The 25419-nt window shown below is 46.4% G+C and overlaps 1 protein-coding gene across 4 annotated transcripts in view; it reads right to left on the bottom strand.

Moving 5' to 3' along the window:
* The window catches only part of PLEKHA1 (pleckstrin homology domain containing A1), a 486448-nt gene that overhangs the window by 243935 nt on the left and 217094 nt on the right, over positions 1-25419 (bottom strand). For all 4 annotated transcript variants that reach the window (XM_078643947.1, XM_078643949.1, XM_078643950.1 and 1 more), the window contains exons 6-7: positions 15120-15248; positions 13644-13784 (exon numbers count right to left, since the gene is read on the bottom strand). In XM_078643947.1, coding sequence (XP_078500073.1) covers positions 13644-13784; positions 15120-15248 — 270 coding nt within the window. The remainder of the gene's footprint in view (positions 1-13643; positions 13785-15119; positions 15249-25419) is intronic.

Here is a 25419-nt window from a genome sequence, read left to right as displayed (position 1 = left end):
AATCCTCCCGTTCATCTTGGACAGCAGGTCCGGACTGCACGGCAGCCTCCTGTGCCAGGAGCCAATGCCAGAGAGTTTGAGCTTCCTGAGACAGTGTGCGTGAGCGAGTTCCCCCCTGTTGGTTCAGGTAGTACATGGAGGTGATATTGTCCACCTGTACTAAGATTGAACTTGCCTGAATCGAAGGTAGGGAAGCTTTGAGGACCAGGTGAGCTGCTCTCAGCTCCAGCATGTTTATGTGATATGACCGCTGATCAGTGTTTGAGAGGGCGGTGCTTGATGAAAAGGTATCCCTACTTTCATATTCTCCTTCTTCATCCACCATGGGATGGATGCTCATGCTGCGTTTGAGAGACTTATTTTGTAGTCCCAGCGAGCTGTTTGCTGGTCCAACTTGTCCTCCAGATCCTGCTGAAGAGGCTGCATTCGCAGCCTGGCATTGGGGACCAGGAAGATGCAGGATGCCATCAACCCAAACGGGGAGGCAATCCGACGAACCAACAGCATTCTGTTGACCAGAACAAGTTTGCATTTCTGTATGATGGAAAACTGTCTCTCCCGCGAAGGAAACACTTTTCCTACCTCGGACTCTAGCAGAGCTCCTAGATAATGGATTCTCTGTGTGGGTCGTGAAGTCCATTTGTTGAAGTTTACATGAAGGCCCAACCGGTGAAAAAACTCTAGGCATTGCACGAAATGACTCCTTACACTGTGGGGGGAGGGACCCTTCAACAGCCAGTCGTCCAGGTACGGGTACACGAAGATGCCTCTGCGGCGTACCACTGCCATACACTTCGTGAACACTCGGGGAGCTGACTTCAACCCGAAGGGTAGTACTTTGAACTGGTAGTGAGAAGACCCCATCAGGAATCTCAGGTACTGTCTCTGATGATGACTGACCGAAACGTGAAAGTATTCATCTTGTAGATCCAGCGAACACATCCAATCTCCCTGCCTGAGATGTGGATATATCAGATGGAGAGGCAACATGCAAAATTTCTCCTTTCTGATTGATTTGTTGAGTGTTTGCAGATCCAGAATGGGTCTGTATTTTGCTTTTCGACCCTTCTTCTTTACTAAGAAGTATCTTGAATAGACCCCTCTCCCTCTGAGATATTGGCAACTTGTTGATGGCTGATTTTCACAGAAGGGTGGCAACTTCGCTCTGCAATATCTTCATCTGGTGACACGATAATTGAACCTGGAGGGATTGACCTAGGATGGCGTCGAAAAAGTAGAGTACCCATTCTGCAGCGTAGCTAACACACACTTGTTTGTGATAGCTCGCCACTCTTTGAAATTATTTGCAATACTTCCACCCATTAGAGTGTTGAACGGCGACGGCTGAAGTGGTCACTCATTGTTTGGCCTGCATCTTGGTGGCGGTGTTAGCCTGACGCTGGTTTCCTCTTCCTCTGGAGGAACGCTTGCATTGATATGGAGACCTTTGTTGTCCTTGCTGATCCTGTTTTTTCTGCCAATGAGGGGTTTGAACCCTCTGTTGGGTGGAACGCTGATTATAAGGCCTGCGGAACTCTTATCTTCTCTAGACCCACGGCCTTTAGTGTGTCTAGCTCAGTCTTCATGCGGGACATTTCTTCATCTGTATGTGCCCCGAACAAAGATGAGCTGGAAAAGGGAAGATTTAGGATCCAAGACTGTGCCTCTGGTTTGAGTGATGTGGACGGAGCCAGGAGGTTCTTCTAGCGCATATCCCATGCTTATAGGCATGAGCCGAAAGAGTAGCTCCATCAGCTGCAGCGCTGATAACTTGGTTAGCCACCAAGCTGCCTTCATGCAAGATCTCATCAAAGTCCTTGTGATCTTCTTGTGGTAACTTTTCCGTGAATATTTGCAGGGAGTCCCACAGAGACCTGTCGTACCAGCCCAAGAGAGCTGATGCACTCGATACCTTCATCATAGAGGCTGATGTGCCACATACCTTTCTTCCCTACGAATCCTGTGTCTTACTCTCCTTATCTGGTGGAACAGTAGAGGAGGAAGCAACAGCATGATTCTTTTTTGCTGCAGCGATTATCACAGAATCTGGTGGGGGGGTCAGATTTAAGGAAAAGCCCGTCCTCTTCCGGTGAACGATACTTCTTCAAAATCCTAGCCGGCGCGGTCTTGAGTGTCACCAGCATAAGGAAAATGTCCATGACTGGTTCTAAGAAGCCTGGTACCAATGGTAGCAGAGGTCTAGATGCTGCCCTTTGGTGTAAAGTCTCAAAGATAACAGAGGACAAACTCTGTTGAGTCAGCATAGGGATGTTTAGTTTCGCCGTCGCTCTGCCAAGCCCATCTTGAAAAGTGCCAACGTCATCCACTGGAGAGACCCTCGATGGCGGGCTGTCAGAGTAGGTGAATAGTCTGTGTGACGTGTGTGGAAGAGGAGGAAGGTGTTGGAGATCTGTGCCTTCTCCTCCTGTTTCCTGGATCTAGATCTAGATCTCCTTCTGTGAGAGTGCACAGGAGTGCGACTATGATCCCTGGTTCTTGATGGAGTACGCTCTCTATCCAAAGCCTGTACCGGTCGAGCCAACGGAGACCTGTGAAGAGGGGCTCGAGTAATGCTGTGGCCTTGTGGCTGGAGTTGTGGCCCAGTGATGCAAGAGTCTGTTCCATCTTGGTGAAGCCCTTCTCGACCCTCAGGAGAATGTGGAGGAGGAGAGTTCTTTGTTTCTGTGCAGGCCTGGTCGGCAAATCTTAGTGTCCCCTGCACACTGGACTGCTGGACGTCGAGATCACAAACTCTGGAGATCTTGAAGTTGAGCCTCTGTGAGACCGGGGAGAATCTGTTCTCGACGTCGGTGACGTGGACAGGCTTACCGGAAGTGAGGCCTCTTTGGACTGGTGTCTCGATGTTGAGCTGGAACGTCTTTAAACAGACTGCCTTCTCAACGTCTCCTGCCTTTTCGGCGACGGAGACGCCTGCCTTGACATTGAGTTTCTCCTTTTGGACGGAGGACTCAATCTTGCAGTCGACCGGCCTCTCGATGTCGAACGTCTAATTGACACCGACGGAGTACCATGTTTCGACATCAGCCGCTGCTGCTCTGAAGACCGGTGTCTCAACGTCGACCGGCATTATGCTGCCGTCGACGGAGATTTCTGCCTCGACGCCAAAGATCTTTGCACTGACCTCGACGTCCGCGATGTAGTGTTGCGCCTCGACGTCAAAAATCTTTGGAGTGACTTTGACGGAGACTTCTGTCTCGACATCGGCAATGGAGTCTTGCACCTCGACCTCGAAGATCTTCGGACAGACCTCGATGGAGACCTTTGCCTCGACGCCGTTGACGTGGCGACAACGGAGTGCTGCGTCTCGACATCGATCGCCTAGCCAGCGTCCACGGAGACTTGCTCCTCGGAGTTGATCGTCGCCTGGTTGACAACAAGGGAGGTTCCTTTATCTTCATCAAGGTTGAGCGCGTTGTCAATTTCTTAGAAGAATGATGAGCCGGCAACACCGTAGTCTTCGACGATGATTTCTTCGCCGTCGGCAGCTTCGACATTGATCCAGACGTCGATGAAGAACAGGTCGGGGCCTTGCCTCTCGACGTCCACCAAGTTCTCTTTTTCTGCTGCCTCACTGGAGACCTACATCTTTCAGAGAGGCCATAAAGTCGAATTCACTCCCTGTCTTTGATGGCCCTTCTCGACAACGTCTTGCAATGATGACAGGTGGCAGAAGAGTTCGAATCAGGGAGGCAGAGGATACACACAGGGTGTGTCTCTGATCTAGCCTTCTTACCACAGGCAGGGCAAGGTTCAAATAAGGCATTTCTGACAGAAATAAACCTTCTCTGGAACTCAAAAAAGGTTTCACTCTCACTCTAAGGTAAAAAGACGCTGAGTGAAAGCACAAAATCTTCAAAAATATCAGATATTTTTTGACAAAGTCAAAAAAGGAAGGGTTGTGAATCCAGGGTCCTTACTGAAGGAGCCGGAAAGAACAACTGACTGAACTGTCACCCCTGCGGCATGATGGGAAGCTAGAGGTCATGGCTGCCTTAAAAGCACGGTGCCAGGTTTGTATCAAAATGCTTTCATTTTCTATGCTATTGGTTTACAATGCAGCCTGTAGGCTAACAATGTCTGCTTTAGTTGCAGTCCTGAACATCTCCTAATCAGGATTTTGCAGCAACCACAGCACAGAGACCACCCTAGACGCCACCACCAACATCCTCTTCCTCCTGGACCAGGGCAAAACGGCAGCGCTCATCCTCCTGAACCTCTAGGCTGCCTTTGGCACTGTCTCCTACCACACCCTAGCCACCAGACTCCACGACACCAGCATCCACGACAAGGCCTTCAACTGGATATGCTCATTCCTTACCTGCAAAACTCAGCGAGTCAGACTCCCGCCTTGCCTCTCGGAACCAACAGAGACCAACTGTGGAGTGTCCCAGGGTCCCTTCCTCAGCTCTACCCTCTTCAACATCTACATGGCCCCCCTCGCAACCATTGCCAGGAACCACAGGCTCAATATCGTCTCTTAGGCCGAAGACACCCAGCTTTTCCTCTACCTCACCAACAAACCCAACATCACCAGACACAAATTCCAAGAAGGGATGAAAGCCGTCGCCACCTGGATGAAAAACAGCTGCCTGAAACTCAACTACTAGAAAACAGAAGTCCTTATCCTTGGCTCCACCCCCTCCGCATGGGGTGACTCCAGGTGGCCCCTCCCGCCCTCAGAAATCCCTCCACCTCGACAGACCATGCACGAAATCTCAGAATCATACTAGACTCACTGCTCACAATGAACCGCCAGCTCAACGCCATATCATTAACCTGCTTCAACACCCTCTGCATGCTTCGAAAGACATACCGATGGATCTCAGAAAAACTGTCATGCATGCTCTCATCAGTAGCAGACCGGACTATGGCAACGCTCTCTACGCCAGAATTAACTAGAAACTTCTTCGCAGCTAGACTGATCCTCAACATCCCCAGCCGCATCACCCAACACCTCTGCAATCTCCACTGGCTCCCAGTTGAAATAAGAATAACCATAAAACTCCTCACCCACGCATACAAGTCCCTTCACAACACTAGACCAGTGTACCTGAACAACTGCCTCTCCTTCCACACACCCAAAAGGCACCTCCGATCAGCCGACCTCTCTCTGGCCACCGTTCCACGCATCTACAAGACCACACATGAGGAAGATACTTCTCCTACCTCGCAGGCAAGGCCTGGAACAACCTTCATTTCCACATGTGGCAAGCCCCCACACTGCCCTATTTCACGAAGGACCTCAAGACCTGGCTCTTCTGAGAACCCCAGCACTCAAAAGATCTGCTTCCAGCTCCATGAGACCCTCGCGGGTGAGTAGCTGCACTTTAGCAACCCTGATTGATTGATTCTTAAGTATTGAAAGTGCCGGGAAGCCATAAGGAGTACAAGGGCTGCAAACTCGACAACTCAAGTTCCTAAGCACCATTATGGCTTCACTGAAACCAGGAGTGTTTGGTACCAAACAGATCCTTGTAATAAATCCCCACTGATGTCAGAGTGAGATTTATTAAAACATGTACTCAGAGGGCACCTCAGAGGGGCCCTCTGAATACCTTCCGACCCTGATGTGGGCACTGACTGGCTCTAGGCAGTCTGTCACCCACATCCATGTTTCTGGCTCCCTGGATGGAGAGCCTCTGCTCTCTGGGACCAGAAACAATGCAAACCCTGGGCAGGCAGAAGTGGCACACCTCCCCAAGAAGAGCCAGTACACGGAGTGGAAGCCTCAAAGGCCTGCCGCCTTTGTAATGTGACCCCCAACCTCTGCTGCTAGCAGCAGTTGGCAGCTACCGGTTTACACCTCCCTACTTGAATGGGAAAAACGGCGAGAAAACCTAGAATAGGAGGTGTGCCCACCTCTGCCAACTAAATTAATCATTCAAGTTTCTTATAAAGCGTGACTGCTCAACCGTAAGGGTCTCAAGGCGCTGAGCGTGGGAGGGGTGGGTTGGATCTGCGCTTCGGTTAAAGAGCCAGGTCTTGAGGTGCTTCCTGAATTGCAGGAGGATGGTGATTGCCTGAGGTGCAGGAGCAAGGAGTTCTTCGCAGTGAGGTACCAGAAGGATCTTCCTCCATCCGTGATCCTGCGGATCTGTGGGGTGGTGGACAGGGGCACTTAGGTGGAGCAGAGATGTCTGGTAGGAGTGTAGAAGGAGAGGCGGTGTTTGAGGTATGCAGACCTGTGGTGGGGGGAGCTTACCTTCGGTAACATCTTTTGTGCTAGAGACTATCGAACTGCAGATTTCTCAACTTGTGACTATCCCCAGGAATCGGACTGGATCAGGAGAATTTTTCAATAGCAATTCCCTAGCGCATTGGAAGGTGGCATCATGTGACTCCAAGTTGGATACGTCCCAACCCAGACGTGATATCGGGGTAACAATATCGGCACCATCTTCTTTCCATGAAATCAGTTTCTTTCTGATCTCTGTCTGCACCATAAGACACAAAGCTCATAGTAATGAGCAAATGCCAGCGTGCAGATCTCTAGATTGAGATCTTCTTAATGGTTATTTGGGTCTATTCCACAGAACTGGGAGGAGGGTAGGTTGCTGAGAAATCTGCAGTTAGATAGAATCTCAACCAGAAAAGGCGTTACCAAAGCTAAGATACTTGTTCTTCTGATTGAGACCACCTCTTTAGAGTAAGAATATATATAAAAGGAGTACTTCCTGAGGCGGTGGGTGAGACCAGGAAATCTTGCATGACAGATTGGTGAAAGTGCTCGTCCTGCCAGACCTCGCTCTCCAAGCAGCAGTGCTTTATGAAAGCATAGGAGCAGCCCACGTAACAACCTGGTAGATATACAAAACTGGCAAACCAGCTCAGTGGGAGTAGTCTTCACTCTAGTGCAGTGAGCATGCAAGCCTTCTGGGCGCTACTTTTTAGCTAGACAATAGCACATCTTAATGCATACAGCAGTCCATCGGTAAGAAGTTTTTTTTTTCACTTTTACCCCCTTTTTTGCTCCAGAGAAGGCCACAAAAAGTTGATCATTCAAATGATGGTTTCTGGCCCTAATCAATATAGAAAATGGGGGCTCTCTACGGATCCTAACGAAAGAGACGTTCTTCCACCTTAGAGGGGTGACACATAGCCTAAAAAGCAAGCATGGTGATGGATATTGCCCACGAGTAAGGACATCAATACCTTTGGCAGGAATTTCACTTTTGTCCAGAGAAACTGCTTGTCTGGAAAGAAGGATGTATATGGCTGTTGCTTTGACAAGGCCTCTGGGTCACTCACTAGCCGGGCAAGTGCAAGGACGATGTGGAACACTTTTTTTATGGCCAAAAGACATAGAGAGCAGCTTTATATCAGTTAAAAGGAAGAGCACATCAAGTAGGTGAGAATCAAATGAAGGTCCTACTGCGGCATCACAATTGGTGTGGACAGTAAATAGGTTCAAAAGGTGTGCACATCAAGTAGGTGAGAACCAAATTAGGTCCCACTGCGGCATCACAAACGGTGCTGGCCACTACAAGTGGATCAGTCCCTTTAAGAGACGCATCACAACAGGTGATATGAAAAGGGACGCTGAGCTGGCAAAAAGGAGGAAAGGTAACACTCAACTGTTGCCACATCAATGCCATACTGGGATAAGGAATGGCAAAACAATAGGATGTTAGACAACTTTGTAAAGTTTGAATTTCAAGGGAGGAACACCAGACAGCAAACTTCTCCCAGTGTCCTGCCTATACAGTTTTCATGGATGGGCACCTGGCTGCCAGAATGACACAAACCACTTAGGAAAAAAGATAGAAAGATATCAACTGTCGCTGTTTAATCTCCTCATATGGAGGTTTAGGTTGTGCATGGTTGGATGCAGAACCCGGCATTGCAATTGCCACAGGTAGTCCTCTTGAAGGAGCAGCCGGATTGGAGGAAAAATGCTCATGGGCAGAATTTCAGGATACTCTCCTCATTCAGTGCTGTGCCACTAGGATGACTTGGTCCCAGTCTTGCCTGATCTAACTCAGCATTCTGGGTAGGGAGGCACACAGGAGTCCTGAGACAAAATCTAGGCGAAAAGCATCTGCCAGTGAGAACTGCATTAGGAACTCCAAGATGCTAAAATGTGGATGATGAGGAACACTTTTTTTATAGCCAAAAGACGTAGAGAGCAGCTTTATATCAGTTAAAAGGGAGAGCACATCAAGTAGGTGGGAATCAAATGAAGGTCCTACTGCGGCATCACAATCGGTGTGGACAGTAAATAGGTTCAAAAGGAGTGCACATCAAGTAGGTGAGAACCAAATTAGGTCCCAGTGCAGCATCACAAGCGTTGCTGGCCACTACAAGTGGATCAGTCCCTTTAAGAGACGCATCACAACAGGTGATCTGAAAAGGGACGGCTGATCTGGCAAGAAGGAGGAAAGGTAATGCTCAACTGTTGCCACATCAATGCCATACTGGGATAAGGAATGGCAAAACAATAGGATGTTAGACAACTTTGTTTGTAAAGTTTGAATGTCAAGGGAGGAACACCAGACAGCAAACTTCTCCCAGTGTCCTGCCAATACAGTTTTCATGGATGGGCGCCTGGCTGCCAGAATGACACCAACCACTTAGGAACAAAGATGGAAAGACATCAACTGTCGCTGTTTAATCTCCTCATATGGAGGTTTAGGTTGTGCATGGTTGGATGCAGAACCCGGCATTGCAATTGCCACAGGCAGTCCTCTAGAAGGAGCAGCCGGATCGGAGGAAAAATGCTCATGGGCAGAAGTTCAGGATACTCTCCTCATTCAGTGCTGTGCCACTAGGATGACTTGGTCCCGGTCTTGCCTGATCTAACTCAGCATTCTGGGCAGGGAGGCACACAGTAGTCCTGAGACAAAATCTCGGCGAAAAGCATCTGCCAGTGAGAACTGCATTAGGAACTCCAAGATGCAAAAATGTGGACACTGCACTTTCTCTGCTGTGGGGGTCGGATCGAGGCAGGGTTCTCCCCATTGTTGAAAGATACCCGTGCCACCTTGGAGTGTAGCTGCAATTCATGATCTGCTAGGCAATTCCAGCGGAGTTCGTTCTCCCCGGCATATAAAGATCTTACCAGGTGATGTGTGATCAAGGAAGTACTCTGAGCATTCAGTCACTTACAGAGACGTAGGCACTTCTGGCAAAGTACCCATGAACCCAGGTTGGACATGCTGTCCATGAGAACCTGTACCAATTCCTCCTTTCATGGAAGGAAGGAATGCCTTCAGTGCCAAGTGAATTGTTTGCAAATCCAGCCAGCAAATGTGGAAGTGAGTTTCTGCCCTAAAACAGAGCCCTCTGATCTCTTTGAGACCAGAGTCCCCTGATCTCCACCTCTCCCATATGACCCGACCCAGCATTGAGGCATCCATCACCATCATCAACTCTGGGTGAAGTAGGTAGGGGGTTCTGTCGCTGGGCTAATTGCACTCGAGCAGCCACCACTGCAGATCTTTTGAGGTCTCCTTCAACACCTGGCGCCTAACAGCACTAGGGCTATTTTTAAAATTATGGAGGACATTGCTAGTCCCGAATGCACTAATAATAGCATCCCACCTAGTCAAGAGCTATGTAATAGCCTAGCTACATTCTTTGATGACAAAAAAGGAAAAACATAGAAGGGTTGGAAATTGACGAAATGGGTATATCCGGCGAGATAGATGGCCAACCTTCTACGGGTAAGCAAAAGAGCTGGGAAAGAGGGGCTGAGCCGGAGGATCAGGTGGTCTATTTGGATAATTTTGAGCTTCCCTCTGAGGAGGAGTTTAATACGATAGCCTCAGGAGTTTCTTCAGACTCCCCTTTGGACCCCCTCCCTCCTAAAATTTGGAAGGAGCTGGGAGGTGAATTGCTTCCAATACTTTGATAGCTGTGCAATCAATCACTGAGCAGTGGACAGGTCCCGGCAAGCTGGAAACAAGCAATAATTACACCCTTGTTGAAATGACCTACACTTGATCCAGCATGCCCAACAAATTACAGACCCATATCCCTACTCCCATATCCAGTAAAGATCATAGAACGTTTGGTCAGCAGGGCACTCTCCCAGTTTTTGAAGTGTAAAAACAAGCTGGAGGATGTCCAGTTTGGGTTTCGCCCAGGTCATGGGACAGAGACAGCTCTGGTTACCGTTTTGGAAGACCTTCGAATGCGGGCAGACAGAGGACAACCAGCTATTTTGATCTTACTGGACCTGTCTGCCGCATTCAATACGGTCAACCACACAGCTCTCATGACCAGGCTGGAAACAGTAGGGGTGGGAGGTGGAGCACTGGATTGGTTTCGATCATATCTGACAACCAGACAACAGGCTGTGACCCTCCCCCCTTATTGTTCGGACTTTACGGAGATTAGGCATGAGGTCCCCCCAGGGCTCTGCGATCAGCCCAATACTATTTAACACCTATATGAGCCCCCTGATCTCGATTTTTAAGTCTTATGGGGCCAGCTTGGTAAACTATGCTGGCGATACACAGCTCATTGTATCACTGGAGGGAAACCAAGCGGTCTCGCTGGAAAAACGTCATGCCTGTATGTTAGAAACGGTGCACTGGATGAAAAACAACTCCTTACAATCTAATTGTGAAAAAACTGAGATACTCTGCTGAGCAGAAGGTAAAATCGCCTGTTCTCTCCCTTCAGGTTTTTGGCCCATTCCCACAGAGATACTTTTGCTATCTGTCACGATGGTACCCAATCTTGGGGTCAGTTTTAATGATAAACTGAACCTTGAAACCCAAGTTAATAAAATAGTGGTAAGCTGTTTTTCGCTTATCAGGGTTCTTCAGAAGATTCTGCGAGCAAACGTAGTAAGGAGCGTTATTCTGAGTCGACTTGACTATGGAAATGCGCTACTGCTGGAAACCCCTAGGTACCTGATTGGGAGACTCCAGAGAGGACAGACGGTTGCAGCTAAGTTCGCCCTATCTAGACCACGACGATCATCCACAACCATGGCATTGTAGGAGCTGCACTGGCTTCCGATACTCCAGAGGATTAAATTTAAGTCACTGTGCATCGTCTTCAAGGCACTGCATGGGATGGGACCAATACGGCTGCAGTCAAAGTTCAACTGGTATAATCCCACACGGAGCCTTCGGTCTTCCTCAACTAATCTGGTGAATATACCCAAGATTAAGAATGTTAAATCTGGCGGAAGAACCTTTAGCTAAGCGGCAGCACGCCTCTGGAATAGTCTGCCAGTTGAGCTAAGACAGATGCAGGATCTGATGAAGTTCAGGGGCAAAGGTAAAACTTGGCTTTTCCCTAGAGTACAGGCCAAGACTAGCAACCAGTGAGCGTGGAAGTGTGATGTTGGAGTATCTGTACCGCAGCGCCAGGATGCCCGTAGGGTTACAGCACGCTTTATAAATATGAAATACAATACAATACAATAACCTGGATGGCCTCTGACAAGTTCCTTTGGCGCTGATCCTACAGAGACTTCAGATCCCACTGCAGGCCTGTACGTGCTACCTTTCATGGTCCATAAGCAGAAGACAGGAAAACAGGAAGCCTCAGAGCTTTAACTGAGACCGAGGTCATGGGTTGAAACACAGGGATCATATTCCAAATGTCCTGGACAGACTGAGGCAAGTAAAATGCTCTGAAGAGCACAGTACACAGGATGGCTCAGTTGAATGGGGGTCATTGTAAAGAAGTCATATGTGACTTCTAGATGTTGATGGAAAAGTCAGAGTTTGTCAACAAGTCAGACTTTGTCTGGAGGTAGTTCACGAATGTTGCACAAAGAACTGAAAGTGCTCTTCACCTAACTGAAACCATAGGTAATGTCTGTGGAATTGCAGGACAGAGATGAGACAAGAGGCATCCTGCCGATCAAATGCCTCTCCTTCTAGTCTCCTGGATCCAGGGCAGACAGAACTTGTGCCAGGGGTGGGTATTTTGAACTTGCCCTTCCAGAGCGAAAGTTCAGAGGGCAAAGATCAAGGATAAAACGGAGGCCTCCATCTTATCAGCACAAGGAAATAAAAGTTGAAACAGCCAGTCCAGATATCGGATGCCGGCACCTTGTCTATGGCCAGGACGTCCTGTGTCACATAAGAGCTTGTAGGGTTGTACAAATGTCCACCAGGATAGCTGGCAAGATGTCCGTTATGATCTCACAACACATGTGACTACCTCTCAGGAAGCAGCTGATGTTGACTGACCGAAGGACAAGGCTAGGAAATGAAATGTAGCAAACATTCCCATGCGTTTGGACATCCTATCCGAGGGTAGTTGGGGGAAGTTAAAGAAGCATTTTGGATAATCCTACTTACGAAAACCCGTACCACTAAGCTTCCCAGTGGGATGCTTCAGAGGTTCTTGGCTCATCTTTCCTGGATTAAGCATCTTAGGCAGGACATTTGGTTTGAACTCTGCTGTGTATAAGGTGAAGTCTACTACTTCTGCTGCTGTTTTTATCACATTTGCAAAGAAGGCAAGTTCCTCAGTTGCCATGGCTGGATTTGGGGAGGAAAGGCTAACATTTGGAGAAGTATCTAGGCCACTTGTCATCTTGTAAATCAAGAAAAAGTGCTCATTGTTAGAATTGTCATCATCAGCATGATTGTGATCAAATCGTGCCTCAGAGTTAAAATGGGAGTACAGATGTATTGTTTGTGACCCTGTTATGTTGAACATTGCACTGGGGCCAGAGTCGGAAGAGCCAAGCTAGAGCAAAGGGCTGGCCTCAGGGCAAGGTAGAGTGCCACAGTCGGCTCAGATCCGCTGGAGGTAATACAGCTTTAGGTCACCTCTGATTCTTAGGGCCCCAGGACTGCCAGGGGGATCCAGACGGATACCAAAAATCTGGTCCATGGTCACTCTCAGCTCATGGAGAAGTTGTGGCATTGCCAAAGACCCGGGCATCAGGAGCAAGATTAAAATTGGTTTGCAATTCACAGAAACACTCCGGGCAGACTTGGAGGGAAAAGGAATCAACAGAATGCAAAGGTGGTGCAGCTATAGTGCCGACGTCTCATCCAGGAAGGCACATATCCAACACGGAGTCACACAATAACACCTACCAATGTGCAAGGGAATTGCTATCGAAAATTCTCTGGGTCCAGTCTAGTGCCCAGGGTATTCACAAAGTGACAACTCTGTGGTTAGAAGTCTGTATCAGAAATTAGACCTATTTTCAAAGAAACCTGAGTTGTGTATACACTTGGAGGACTACAGTGAGTCAGTCCTCAGCTAGGAGAAGAACACACTTCAGGATCAGATCAGAACTGAGAAAAATAAAGGACACTTATGAGAAGATTTTGCTGGCCACACAATGCTAATTACAAGAGACAAAAAGCAACTGATAAAGTGGGGGGGACTGAAGGCTTGTGTGCCAGTACATCCAGCCTTCATCACTATGGTTTTCCCACCCATATGTGCATAAATGAAAAAAGGGCAGACAAACCAGCTCTCCTTTCATAAACCAAACATGCAAGCTATCCTCAAACAGTACAACCAAGCTTCTGATTATTTCCCTCTACTACTCTCCAGTTGCAGCTTTAAAGGTCCTTGAACTTACAGGAATGGTTAAAATTCAGATCACCATACATTTAGGGCATATATTTTAAAGCCTTATGTGCCTGCCCATCTCCCATTCAAGACTAACCGTTCGCCGAAAGGTCACTTACCAACGCTCCTTGTTTCACACAGTATCCCGCTTTGATCACAGAGCCATTTGATAGCTGCCGGGTTGCCAAGCATGCAGCCTGAGTTTGGGAACATTTCAAGTTATTTCTTTCACCATCTTCGGCATATTCATCCAGCTCTTGCTAGAATGGAAATGGCAGAAAAATCAACTGAATGAATAGAGATGTGGTCAAGGAAGTTTAACAGGAGAACATACATTTGTGAGGTTTTGGGTGCTCAATTCTTTATGAATTGGTTGAAACGATTACATACACATCTAGCTTATTTCTTACTTCTGTTCTTAGATTGCTACTGAAATGGAAATAACCAGTGGCATACCAGAGATGTAGTATGTCACCTCGCACAAGGCCCTTCAAAAACACTTTGGAATCATGATTGATCAGTCTGAAGCAATACAAAATTTGTACACTCCACAACAGGAGTGTAATCTGGGTTTTACCCCGTGGGCAGCATTGGCTGAAGAAACCTGTGTGAAGTAAGGCTAAGTTGAAGTAGTCACAAACAAACGTAACTGGATTTCTACATTGCTGTCCTGGGTGTACTACTGCTATCATTATGTATCCATAGTTAGCATGTTAAGGAGTGTCCCCCACCCCTTTGGGGAGGGTTACCCTCGAGGTCAAAACAGGAGTTATCAAGCAGGGAAATACACCTAACCTTCTTATCTTTTTACCGAGACCCAACTTAGATAACATTACTTCTCTGGGCCCAGCCATCTGAGGTGCCTTCATTTTCATCCTAGAGGTTTCCTGCTTCAACAGCATTGCTTGCTGGAAATGTCTTTTCTTTCACAATATCTATATAATAAGATTTATTTCACTTTTCAGACTATGGGAATGTACTCGTGGCCGAGCCTGAAATTAAGCATGTGATGATGGAACAGGACAGCACTGGAATTCAGATGCAGACATGTGCTGAAGTCCTTAAGCACCACAGAGACAGCACTAGCATCCAGTGAGGTTTCAACCCAGTATGTATTAGTTAACAAGGCTTATGAAGATATGCAAAACCTCCAACATGCTTCTTTGATAAGCCTGTAAACTTTCCAATTTCTCACAACATATTTTTCATTCTCCTAAGGATGGACATGCCTCTTTCAATGGAGGATCTGCAACATTAGATTTTACCAGCTTCCTTCCTCCACTTGTGATACGTACAGCACAAAAATAACAATCCCCAAACTGGCAATTTAGAAGAGAACTCTCATCACCATAATTATGTATTTATTATAATTTGAACGTAAGGGCTTCGCTCTTTTCTATGACGGGATATACATGATTGTACTTAAAATGAAAATAATGATGCAATGAAAACGAAACCTAACCCAACACTCACCTTTGTGTGCTGAAAGCAATGTATCAATGATGTTAAGGATACCTTTCATCAATCCAATATTCTTGAGTGCCTGAGTAAGATCTTGAACCCTACAATCCTTCAGTGTCCAATCTAGCACTCACCTGTGTAGCTGTAATGATGGGTACCCCACCAACGATATCTGTCCTGTAGGATACTTGTTTCTTTCCCCCTATATTGTCTGTGGCTCGATTCTGGTTGTCAAATGTATTCTGATCACACAGCTTTGGCACCTGATGGATAAATAATAAAAGTTACTAAGCAAGAGAAGAACTGTAAATGTTTTGATTTTTTTAAACCTATTATTTTACATAGGAGCAAGGCAGGGTTGAAGACTGGAAGTAGTTGAGTCAGCGGTGTTGGAAGGCATGAGACGGATAGGTAACCTCTCTAAATAAAGTGGGTAAGATCAGCAGAAGATGCACAAAAACAGGGGTTTCTCCAGAGGGTAAACCATGAGTGTCGATAAGTGTCATCTGGGTTGCACGTCAGTCTCACTCTCATCTGAGAGTGTCAGTCAATGTATGCCTCATCTAGGGGCGTATACTATGGGTGCCTCAATCATTTGAGAATGGTCATAGAGACTTGTGTTGGAGTACATGTCAAAGAGTGTCTCATCTAAACACAGTTTCAGCAGTCACAAAGTGTGGTGGCTAAACACGTTTTCCCGTTAGGGAAATTTGGTATGGGGCTTAGATGGGCAGATAACCAAAGGTCCAGATGAACTGGGACTTGGCTAATGGCTCCCAACGGTGAGCCCAGTTTCCTCAATTCTCCCGGACTAGCATTTTTATTTATTATTTATTTAAAACATTTATAGAGCGCGACTGTCACCTGGCAGGTATCCTGGCGCTGTTAGCTACTCCTGGGGTTTATTGACGGGGGGGGGGGGATGGATTATGACTAACCTGTTTAGAGGGGTGAAGGAAAGAGCCATGTTTTGATTAGTTTCCTGAAGGGGAGAAGGTGAGGGATTTGACGAATGTCGACAGGCAGACTGTTCCACAACTTGGCAGCAGCTACTCTGAACGATCTTCCCCCCATCCTAGCCTTCTTATATCTGGGCACTCTCGCCAGGCAGGCAGTTGTAGACCTGAGTGTTCTGGTGGGGGTATACCAAGAGAACAGACGTTGAAGAGGTCTGGGTCCTGCACCATGTAGTGCCTTAAAGACCAGGCAGAGGGCCTTGAAGGCAATGCGTTGCTTCAAGGGCAACCAGTGCAGCTCGGCCAGTGCAGCCGTGGCCGAGGATCTCCTGGTCCAGCCGAGAGCCAGTTTGGCTGCTGCTGACTGAACTCGTTGGAGTCTGTCCAGTAAAGTCGCGGGAGATTCAAGCAGCAGGCCGTTACAGTAGTCAAGGCGACTGAGAATAGTGCACCTGACTACTAATGCTCTGGCGGAAGAAGGTAGCAAAGGCAAGATCTTGCGCAGTGAGCGCATAAGGCCAGAGCAGGTGGCGACTGTTCTTGAGACCTGCGTTTCCATGCTCAGTTGGTGATTTAGCATGACGCCCAAGTTGCGGACATTGGTGACAGGTGGCGGGTTGTTGGAATTTTCCGGGGGCCAGAACTCAGCGGGCAGAGGGCGGGGTATCCGACTCGCGGGACAGAACAATACCTCGGTTTTCGAGGCATTGAACTGGAGGGAGTTCTGGTGCAACCAGCTCGCAGTGTCTCTTAGACAGTCATGGAAGGCTTGCAAGGGGATGGAATCTTGGCCTTCCCAAGAGAAGAGGAGCTGGGTGTCGTCCGCATAGTTTACTGTGGTCATGTTATGTGATTTAATTAGCATGACCAATGGTTTCAAGTAGACATTAAAAAGAATCGGGCTAATAGAGGAGCCCTGGGGAACACCGTGCGGGACAGGGGAAAGGACCGATTGGAAGGGGGGAAGGGATACAGCTTGTTTTCTTTCGCTGAGGTAGGAGTGAAACCAAATCAGGGCTGAGCCATCGATCCCTGCCTCTCTCAACCGCTGGAGCAGTATCCCATGATTAACAGTGTCGAATGCGGCAGACAGGTCTAATAAAATCAGGGCCACAGCTTGGCCCCTGTCTGCGCGCATTCGAAGCTCCTCCATGGCAGTGAGCACAGCAGTTTCAGTGCCGTGGGCTGGACGAAAACCAAATTGGAATTCGTCCAGAATGTGGTGCTGCTCGAGGTGGGTTGAGAGTCATTTACTAACCCAGCGTTCAAGCACCTTCACCGGGAAAGGCAGGAGTGATATGGGGCGGAAATTGGACAAACATTCTGGGTTTAGCGTGGGTTTCTTTAAAAGCGGGGTGATAAGCGCTTGCTTCCAAGGGCGGGGTAGCTGACTGAGCACAAGGCTCGCCCCACCGCAGCAAATGATGCAATAATCAGTTCAAAATAATTAAAGGAAAATGTTACTTACCAGTATGCATCTGTTCTTGGCATGTAGGGCTGCTGACATTCATATCTTGGCATAGATCGAGCCTAGTGTTGGGTCCGGATGTTTGCACCTTGTTGTCTTGGAAGAGTCTTCGAAGTATCACGAGATAGGTGACTCCTCCCCTGGACTACAGTGCGCATGGGCATCTTCTCCATCTTCAGATTGTTTTTCGCCATTGTGGCAAAGATGGAGTATAGGAAAGTGATAGATGACCATGTAAATGTATGTAAAAAGATAACCCTGCAGCTGTGACAGGCACCGGGGAGGAGGGTGCGCGATATGAATGTCAGCAGCCCTACATGCCAAGAACAGATGCATACTGGTAAGAAGCATTTTCCGTTCGAGGCATGTGGGCTGCTGAATTTATATCTTAGCATAGACTGTATAGCAGTTTCTCCTCTAGCGGTTGTCGCCTGTATCAGCTGTAGAGGTTTGAAAAAGAGTTTTAAGGACAGCCTGGCCTACAGCAGCTTGTTGCTTAGCTTGCACGTCAACACAGTAGTGTTTAGTGAAAGTGTGTATGGTAGACCATGTAGCTACCCTACATATGTCTTCTAAGGGAATATTTCCTAGGAAAGCCATGGATGCCCACATTTTGTGCGTTGAGTGGGCTCTTGGGGGAACTGTTAAAGTGCGCTTTGCCTTTTGATAGCATATTTGAATGCATTTAACTATCCAGCTAGCTATTCCTGTCTTGGAAATGGGATTGCCTGTATGTTGTGGTGAAAAAGCAACAAATAGTTGCTTTGTCTTTCTGAATGATTTTGTTCTGTCAATGTAATATAGCATAGCTCTTTTAACTTCTAGTGTGTGTAAAGCTCTTTCAGACACGGATTGCGGGTTTTGAACGAAAACCCGCAATTCTATGGACTGATTGATGTGGAAAGTGGAGATAACTTTTGCCATAAATTTAGGGTTTGTACGAAGCACTAATTTATTATGGTGTATTTGCAAGAAAGGTTCCTGAAAGGTTAGTGTTATGTTAGGTTGTCTTTTAAAGCTCATGGCTACACCAGCAATGGGGCGTCCAAGCGCTGTAGACCACTGGGGAACCCATCCTGGCTTTCCCTGTGAGATGATCCCTGCTGGGTATCTCCAAGGTGAAACCAGGCATCCCCGGTGTATGTGGGGGGCCGTTGTGGAGATGAAGCAAGCTAATGCCCAGAGTTGCCGAGTGTGATCCCAGTTTAGAGTAGGTACCGAAGCGAGAATTATCGATTCCGCTGACCCTGGTCCACGACCCTGCCGCGTCGGGAATTTACCCTGGTCCCGGGCCGTCCTCTGCTTCCGGGTCTGCCGCCTCTAACCAGTGAGCCACACCACTCCACGTTGTGCCTGGAGCTAACTCACTCGCCTGAGGGAGGTAATGGCAATTAAAAATGCCACCTTCCATGTTAATAACTGTAGTTCACATGAATGAAGTGGTTCGAAGGGAGGTCCCATGAGTCTGGTAAGTACTACGTTTAAGTTCCAGACTGGAGAAGGTGGATGCCTTGGAGGGATAATACTTTTAAGTCCTTCCATAAAAGCTTTGATAGGGGGTATTCTGAATAGGGACACATGTTGTCTGTTTTGCAGATATGCTGCTATAGCAGCCAGGTGTAGCCTTATGGATGAGTATGCTAGGTTACATCTTTGAAGATGTAGCAGGTAATGGATTACGTTTTGGATAGAGGCATCTAATGGATTGATTTAGTTATTACAATAAATTACAAATCTTTTCCATTTAGCTGTGTAGCATGCTCTGGTAGTGGGACGCCTTGCTTCCTTGATAATGTTCATGCAGTCTGGAGGCAAGTTAAGATATCCGAACTCTAAGACCTCAGGAGCCAGATCGCTAGGTTCATCTGATTGGGATCTGGGTGCCTGATTTCTCCACGGTTCTGTGTTAGAAATTGTGGCGAAAGGTGCAGTCTTTGGTGAGGAACTACTGAGAGTTCTAGGAGCGTCGTGTACCATGGCTGTCTTGCCAATGTGGGAGCAACCAGGATCATTGTGAGTGACTGTTGCCTTAGTTTCCGTGCCACTAATGGAATCAGTGGGGTTGGTGGAAAAGCGTACGCAAATCTGCCTGGCCAGTTCATCCATATCGCATTGCCTTGTAACAACGGGTGTGGGAACCTGGCGGCAAAGGACGGACATTTTGAGTTTTCATTTGTGGCAAACAGATCTATTTCTGGATGTCCCCACTTTTGGAAGAATGGTTGGAGAACTTGAGGGTGAATCTCCCATTCGTGTATCTGTTGACTGTGTCGGCTTAGTAGATCTGCTATCTGATTGTCTATTCCTGGGAGGTGTTCTGCCAGGAGGTAAATGTTTTGTGGAATTGCCCACTTCCATATGCTCTGTGCTAGGTGAGATAGTTGCAGAGAGTGTGTCCCTCCTTGCTTTTGGATGTAACACATGGCTGTCATGTTGTCTGTCCGGATAAACACAGCCTTGTTGCGCAAGTATCTCTGAAAGGCTTTCATTGCTAGAAATACTGCTAGTAACTCTAAGTGGTTTATATGTAGTGTCTTTTGTTTGGCTGTCCAGAGACCTTGTACTGTGTAATGAAGGAGATGGGCTGCCCAACCTGTCAGTGATGCGTCCGCTGTTAATACTACTTGTGGAACTGGCTCTTGGAACAATCGCCCCATGGAAAGGTGTTGTGGGTTCCACCACTGCAGAGAGTTGTAAGTGCGGCTGTCTACCAACACTAGGTCTTTTATTTGTCCTTGAGCTTGGTACCACTGCCGTGCTAGGAATTCCTGTAATTGACGCATTTGAAGCCGAGCATGAGGGACGATGAATTGTAGTGTAGTTCCTATTATCCCAATAGGCTCTGCGCATTGGAATAATATCTTCAATAGTATAGACGTAGGACTGTGGTTAACTAGGTCTTCTACTGACGATATTAGACTTAAAGTTATGTGTGCCAGCTAGCTCAGAGTTCACTAGAAACGTTCTCGAATAGGCAAGGAGGAGTTTAACCTCCCTGGATAGACAAGAAGGGATTTCGTTTCTGACAACCATAGAACATGACAACTTTGCTCTCCCCTAATCAAGAGTATATCTCTAGAGTCGTGTGAAAACAAAAGACAACTATTTTACTCAGTCAGTAAGTGCATTCTTAGTTTCACCAGTTTGTAGAGAAATAAGAGATGGGCGTGCTTCAATAAAAAGATGTTATTTATTGATCAGTCTCTTTTCTCATACAAGAGAAATGAATCGCTATTATTGCAATACTTATAGTTAAGTAAAGTGCATACAGTAAAAACAATTATAAAATAATACTGTAAAAGCATTTATATGGTTTCTTAGCCATATGACACTTAAAATGGATAAAAGATATGCATACATATATACATTGACTAATCGTTCTCAACTGGTGCTTCTAACTACGCCTACCCCGGTGTACCTGACCTAAGCCTAATACTTGGGCAGGAGTAAATAAGTAGCAGTTTAAGTTAAGTTCGTTTTGCCAAGAATCTGACTCAAGAATTCTCTGTAAGGGGTTAGTCAGTTCAGTACCTGGGATTTAGAAGGCTGGAGGGTTGGTATCTGTCTCAGGACTCGATATCCCAGTTACCCGCGAGGGCGGCTGGAAACGCCGGAGGCTGGATTTCTCGGCAGGAGAAAAGGCAGCGTCTCTCTCAGCGCGTCAAAAGGGAGGGGCAGCGTCCGTGGGCTTTTCTGCATCAGCTGGGCTCTTCGGCAAGTAGCGCTGCTCCAATCTCGTCACCACCGTGTCTTAGCTTAGGGCAGCGTCGGTATATTTATACCTGAAAGGTGCAGTGTTTGACGTAAGGATGGACATAAGGACGTCAGTAAGAATGTCATAAGGACTGGTCGTTCTTATATTCTTTGCAGGAGTTCTCGAGCGAAATCAAAACAATAGCTGCGGGGGATTTCCCAGGTCTGCTGGAGGTTTGATTTGTTTTGAGAACTTGGTGTGCTTTCTAGGGGGCTGGATGGATAGTGCTTGCTTAATGTGACAGCATGCGCTATGACCTAATCTGAAAACGGGTTTCTGTGCCGTTGTATGGACACTAGTGAATTAATAACCGGACAAGGGTCAGAAATAGGAGTATCAATATAGGTACCTAGATAAACACACTACACCCACTCCACGAATTTATGTACATATTTACTAAACTAAGCAAAAGTAAACATAACTAACAGTGCATGTGTATACCGAACCACCCCAAAAATAATTTCGTTTGTTTTGAAAAATGGCGTATGCAAAATGCACGAAATGAGTATAGGTACTGTATGCATTCAAGAAGTATAATCATTCAAAAGGAGATGCACATTTTATATCAGCATGAATGATTTGCGAAATAACACATGAAATGGCTCTTGATACAGAAAAAAAAATTGCGAGACCATCTCATCACATATAAACACAATTAATTGCATATAAACTAGAGGTTTGAGGTAATGTAACTGTTGTAAATAGAAGTTGGAGCCTGGTATCATGTAGGTTACTTTATTCAAGTCTTCAGGATATTAAGTCAAGTTACAAAGAAGACCCACCAGGAGTGACTAGCTTGCCACTCAGCCTGCCTGGTTCCAACTGCCAGCTGTCACCAGGTCAAGCCCCAAACACTCCATGATGTCACCCAAGGTTCCAGTGGTGACATCATGTGAGTGACTATGAAATCCCCAGAGGTAGAAAGAAGACAGGCTAAATACAACACATCTCCTTTCTTTAGGGAAATCAACAAGGTGGAAATACAATAGATAAAATTAGCATGTGTGTACACATCCATATGAAAGTACACATAGCATCCATTCCACAGATGGAGAACAAACACATCCTAAACAGTTACAAACACAAGTCAACGACAACACATCCCAAACACAACTAGTCCCAAGTCCCATCCCCTTTCCTTGGGAAACACAAACACAAACTAAATTAGACGAAAAAAATTAATGGAGACCACTTAGCTCCGTAACGGGGTACAACCCTCCCCGTGAACTACACCTTGGAGTAGCTATTGCTCCGTCCCCAACTTCCAAATTGAGGCACTCAACGGGGTACAATTCTCCCCATGAACTGCACCCTGGAGCAACCATTGCTCCGCCCCCAATTCCCTAATGGGGTACTCACCACCCTTAAATTTTAAGAACAAACTCTACAACGTAACGGGGTACAGCTCTCCCCGTGAACCATAACTGGGATACAATCATAATCCCAAAACCACAAAAGAGACAGGGTACACATCTTTAAAATAGGAGTATATAAGTTTATAACTCCCAACACTCAACCACACATGGAATCCATGTATACAGATTCTAAGAACAACTCTTCCTATAATAAACTGTACAGGGCCCTCCTGACCCAAAAAAACAACAAGCCATAAATGCACACCACCCTGTAGGTGCACAATAATACGACACTTTCGACTCACACGCCACTCACGACACCAGAAAATACTCCACGCGGCTCACAGCAGTCCAAACGTAACACTACGCAGGTACTCACTGTACACGCCATTAACTTTTAACCAACCAAACCATAAAGAAAACACATTCTTCCCTGAAACATACACTCATTGAGTACCACTCCCAGAAAGCACGAGACAAACACTATAAATGACCAGCAAAATATAATGTTAAATAAAGTCCCATGCTCCGGTGAGCGGTCTCTCACCCGAGTTCTCCTTAAAGTTCTTTTTAGTAGTAGGAAATGCTGTAAATATGGCAAGATTCGCGACGTCTTTCATAAAAACAGCATTCCGATAATACTTCCCTCATCGTCAGGGCTTAACTCCCATTTCACATCCAGAATGTTTGCTTCAATCCTTTAATGAAACTGACTGTTAAGAGTTCATTTAATTCTCTTGCGATGTAGTTGCAAACGAGTTACACATTCTTCAAAAGTTACACTGCTTTAGCCCTCAAATATAACTGTCTCGCGATGTGACACATATTGCCATGGTAACCTCAACGCAAAAATGGCAATTTTTTCTCTTCACTAACCTTAAAAACGTGTGGTAAAGAGTCTCGTAAGTCCCAAGAGTCGTTTCCATGGTGACGATATGAAGACTCGGTGTAATGTTCCTAAACAAAGACAGCGCTAAAATGGAGGCACGCAAACTGCGTAGCGCTGGGTGGCTCTGGGCACGTTATTGCTTTAAACGTGCAAGTGCGGCATAAAAAGAAAACTCTCTTACGTCACAAAGAACTTCACCGCGAAGGTAAGTTTCACACGTATCTCTGATTTTCAAAAAAAACATAAAGACAGTTAAAGTGTTTGTGGCGCATTTCAAATCGCGCATTTCTCATCTCGCAGTTTGAGTAATGTTGATGGATAACATTCCCAAAGTACGTGCAGACACTTTCTGCATGACTGCGCTCAGTTTACAAATACATGCGCTGCGTATTCTTCACTTTGAAATGTTCCAGGCACACAATGTGACAGCTCAAACTGCTTAAAATTACATCTGCTGTGTGTTGTTCACTTTTAATTCATCCAAGTTTATGAAGTGACAGCTGAAACTGATGCTCGTTTTTTTTTTTTTATAACCTCACGGTGCTTCTCCTTTCAGCCGCTCGATGACAGTCAGTAATTACAGTCCTGAACAGTACACTTGCTGAATTAAGATAACTTGAACAGCATGCTTGGTGAATTAAAATAACAACAGCTTTCCAATGGCTATATGTACGTAATATTGATGTCTGCGTTTTTACACATTAGTGAACTTCGTCTACTTTGCCACATTATCAAGTACATGCAGATCTACACCCTGGGTTTGCAGGCCGTCCGATTACACAGGACACTGGTGGGACTTACCAGGGTGGATGTCTTATCTTCTGCTTCAAACTCTCTTTAATTTAGAAGTTCTTTCAACACACAGTCTGAAGTTTCTTGAAAAGTTCCTTTATACTTGCTTTTACTTTGCGCTGAGGGTTCTTTTCTTCTTGTTCCCGTTTTCTGCACCTTGTAAATACGCTCCAAAATTTCTTAAAGTCGCCAAAAATGTTGTAAATAGATGTTGGAGCCTGGTATCATGTAGGTTACTTTATTCAAGTCTTCAGGATATTAAGTCAAGTTACAAAGAAGACCCACCAGGAGTGACTAGCTTGCCACTCAGCCTGCCTGGTTCCAACTGCCAGCTGTCACCAGGTCAAGCCCCAAACACTCCATGATGTCACCCAAGGTTCCAGTGGTGACATCATGTGAGTGACTATGAAATCCCCAGAGGTAGAAAGAAGACAGGCTAAATACAACAGTAACGTCTCTGTTCTCTAAGAATAGTTTTACTTTAAGCAGAAGATAAGTGCCAAAAAGGTAAATATTTTGGAATTGGAAAAAAAGTTTTTGCCATTCAGGGGAGAAGAGAAAAAATAGTTCACAGTTACTTTGTTTTCAAAAGACTGAAGGCCAAATTCAGAGTTCAGGGAACGTCGAGTGCAAGTTTGTTTGAAATCATTCTCTCTGTTCCGGTGAAAACATCATTTCAGACAGACTCTCGAAAAAACAGTCTACAGCTTCTGGTGAAAGTTCGACTAGGTTGGAAAATGTCGCTATCATGCAGTCATGCGCATGATTGCTTTCAATGATGGTTCGATCAGAACTGCTTACAGAAGGTCGTACCTGGTCGATGCTGCTTTCATCTTGTACTTCACTACCCTTCAATCGTAGTGGTGAAGTCTCCACGAATGCCGTCATCAGGATAGGTAGCCGCTGGGGACAGCACAATGCATGAGCCTTTACTGGACCCAACAAAGTATCTGCATCCAATGGTACTTCTGATTGTAGTGTAAGACAGGTGTCCAACACGCATTCTTCGCCGCATAACATGCACCTTAATACAGGCATAACACAATTCTGCCAGATTGGTCTGAATGAAAGAAACCAGGTCATATTTAGATCTCGTAGCCGGGATAAGCCAAGGACTTTAGTTATGCGGTCCCGGTAGCGGATAGCTAGGATCGTTTCTTCCATTGTTGCTGGAGTCTTGTCTGTGACATGGCTTGCCATAACGAAGCAAGAGTAGCAAG

This window comes from Lissotriton helveticus, chromosome 5_1 (genome assembly GCF_964261635.1).
Source record: "Lissotriton helveticus chromosome 5_1, aLisHel1.1, whole genome shotgun sequence".
NCBI classification, from domain to species: Eukaryota; Metazoa; Chordata; class Amphibia; order Caudata; family Salamandridae; genus Lissotriton; species Lissotriton helveticus.
The sequence above is the reverse complement of the archived record's forward strand: the minus strand, read 5'-3'. Positions and strand labels throughout refer to the sequence as shown.